A 2057-nucleotide genomic window follows, 5' to 3' on the forward strand; every position below is an offset into this window, starting at 1 on the left:
AGTGGTAGACGGAGTTACGGTCCTCCCGGGTGACGTGGGCCAGGAGGGCGCTGCTCACCGTGTACAGCCCGCTCGACTCGCGGGTCAGCGTGGCTGGGATCTTCACCACTGCGGGGGACACAGCTGCTGTTCTCAGCCCACGGGGAGGCCGTGGGAGGTGGGGAGGGCTCTCCTGGGAGCACAGGGCTGCTTTGGGTGGCCACGGGCTGCCAGTCCCCAGCCGATGAGACACTGGATAGCACAAGTGCCCTGGCCCCTCTCCTGAGCAGGCAGGTGCAGGTCCCTGTCCCCATCCCCATCCCCACCTCCCTGCAACTCACCCTTCTCCTCTGGCTCCAGCTGCTCCCCGTTCTTGTGCCATGTGATGTTGGGGGGCGGGAAGCCGTTCTTGCTTATGCACTGGGCAATCTGCAGTGGCAGAGACAGCCTTAAGCATGGGGTGCCCCCCAAGGGGAGAGGGGAAGCCTGGCACGGATGGGAGCCCCCCTCTCTCACGTGTAGAGCCTCTCCTCACCTCCGAGACACCAGTGCTCTGCACGGAGATGCCTCCTTGGTTGGCCTTGATCTCAGGGGCCTCGGGGACCTCTGGAAAGAAAAGCCACACCACATGTATTAGGAGGGATAGGACAGGATCCCCCACCAGCCCCACAAAGCACATGGCGGTGCTGCTCTCCTGCCCCATCACTCACTGTAGACCTGGAGCTGAGTGCGGTTCTCGTGCACGCCGTGGCTGCCCGCCTCGACCTGGCACACGAAGGTTCTGGCATCCTGCACCGTCACCCTGCTGATGGAGAGGGCTTTGTCCTCCCCCACCGACAGACGCCCCTTGTACTCCAGGTTCTCCTCCACGATCTCGCCGTCCGTGATGCGGCACAGCCTCACACGGCTGTTGCGGTCGATCTGCAAGGCGAGGGGCCAAGGCTGGGCTGATGGGGAGCCCGAGAGAAAGCCCAGAGCTAGCTGCTTCCCCAGCCCATGGCCCACCACTTCTCCCACAGGCCAGCACTCACGTAGAACCAGTTGATGTAGGCGTAGGAACCATTTCCAGGGATGTAGAAGTTGCACTCGATCCGGGCCGTGCCCCCACTCTCCACTTCGACTACTGCCGGCATGGAGACCTCCAGTTTGCTGGCTGCAGCTGTGGGACAGAGCCCGTCAAGCATGGAAAACCTCAATGTCTGAGCCGGCGAGGGAGCTGAGCGCAGGCTTGTCCCCATCTCCATCCCCCAAAGGGCATGGGGTAGAGCTGTGTCCTGTGCCAGCATCCCTCAGGCCCTGCTCCCACCTCCATGCTGCCTCCTGTGTCCACAGAGCCCGCGGGCTCAGGCCACCAACCCTGTTCCCAGAGAGGGGATGAGGCACACCATCCTTGCACCACCAGCTGCACTGATGCCCCTCACATCCCGGAGCACACATTTTACCCCGCCTCTTCCCCAATCCAAGCCAGCATCCCAGATCAGCACCCACCGCACCTTTCCGGACCCAAGGAGGTGGCGGGAGGTTAGCAGATGGAAGGGAAGGGGCACAAAGGCTGCACCTCCTGGCAGCCCAGGACCAGAGCCCTGACGTCAGCCTGCATAGCCCCGCAGCAGCCCTGGGAGCTGAGGCGTGAATGAGGCGCTGTGTTCCTCCACAGTGGGACGGGGCAGCCCAGGAGGGGTATCCCAGCCAGCTGCAGCCATCTGCTGCTCCCTTTCCCCTTCCAAGGCAACAGGGCCCACTGGGGAGGCAGCATGCCCCTGACCACCACAGCCATGGCGCAGCCAGGACTCCCAGGTCCCTCCCCAAGCTCTGACCCTGCCACCTGGGCAGGAACCCAGAACCCAGCGGTCAGAGCATCCAACCCTGCAGCATACCCAAGGCGAACCCCTCGCTGCTCCCTGCCCAAAAAGCAAACCCAGCGCTGCCCACCCATAGCACAGGTCGCACAGGGGACCCGCACCCCCTGTGAGCAGAGCCTGCCCACCCCAGCACCCCATCTCCCCACCCAGCCCAGCCGCCCTCTTGCCCGCAGCGGTAATGGAGCTCCTGGCCACGCTCCAGAGTGGCAGGGGGGG

General features: G+C 64.3%; 1 protein-coding gene across 1 annotated transcript in view; it reads right to left on the reverse strand.

Annotated features, from left to right (window-relative positions):
* The window catches only part of LOC104509154 (cell surface glycoprotein MUC18-like), a gene marked incomplete at both ends in the record, with an annotated part of 4926 nt that extends 3788 nt beyond the window's left edge, over positions 1 to 1138 (reverse strand). The window contains 6 exon segments of the mRNA XM_010150999.1: positions 1 to 108; positions 321 to 408; positions 515 to 585; positions 690 to 862; positions 864 to 900; positions 1007 to 1138. Coding sequence (XP_010149301.1) covers positions 1 to 108; positions 321 to 408; positions 515 to 585; positions 690 to 862; positions 864 to 900; positions 1007 to 1138 — 609 coding nt within the window.
* Between the last annotated feature and the right edge of the window lie 919 nt (positions 1139 to 2057).

Source organism: Eurypyga helias, unplaced genomic scaffold (genome assembly GCF_000690775.1).
Source record: "Eurypyga helias isolate BGI_N326 unplaced genomic scaffold, ASM69077v1 scaffold12774, whole genome shotgun sequence".
NCBI classification, from domain to species: Eukaryota; Metazoa; Chordata; class Aves; order Eurypygiformes; family Eurypygidae; genus Eurypyga; species Eurypyga helias.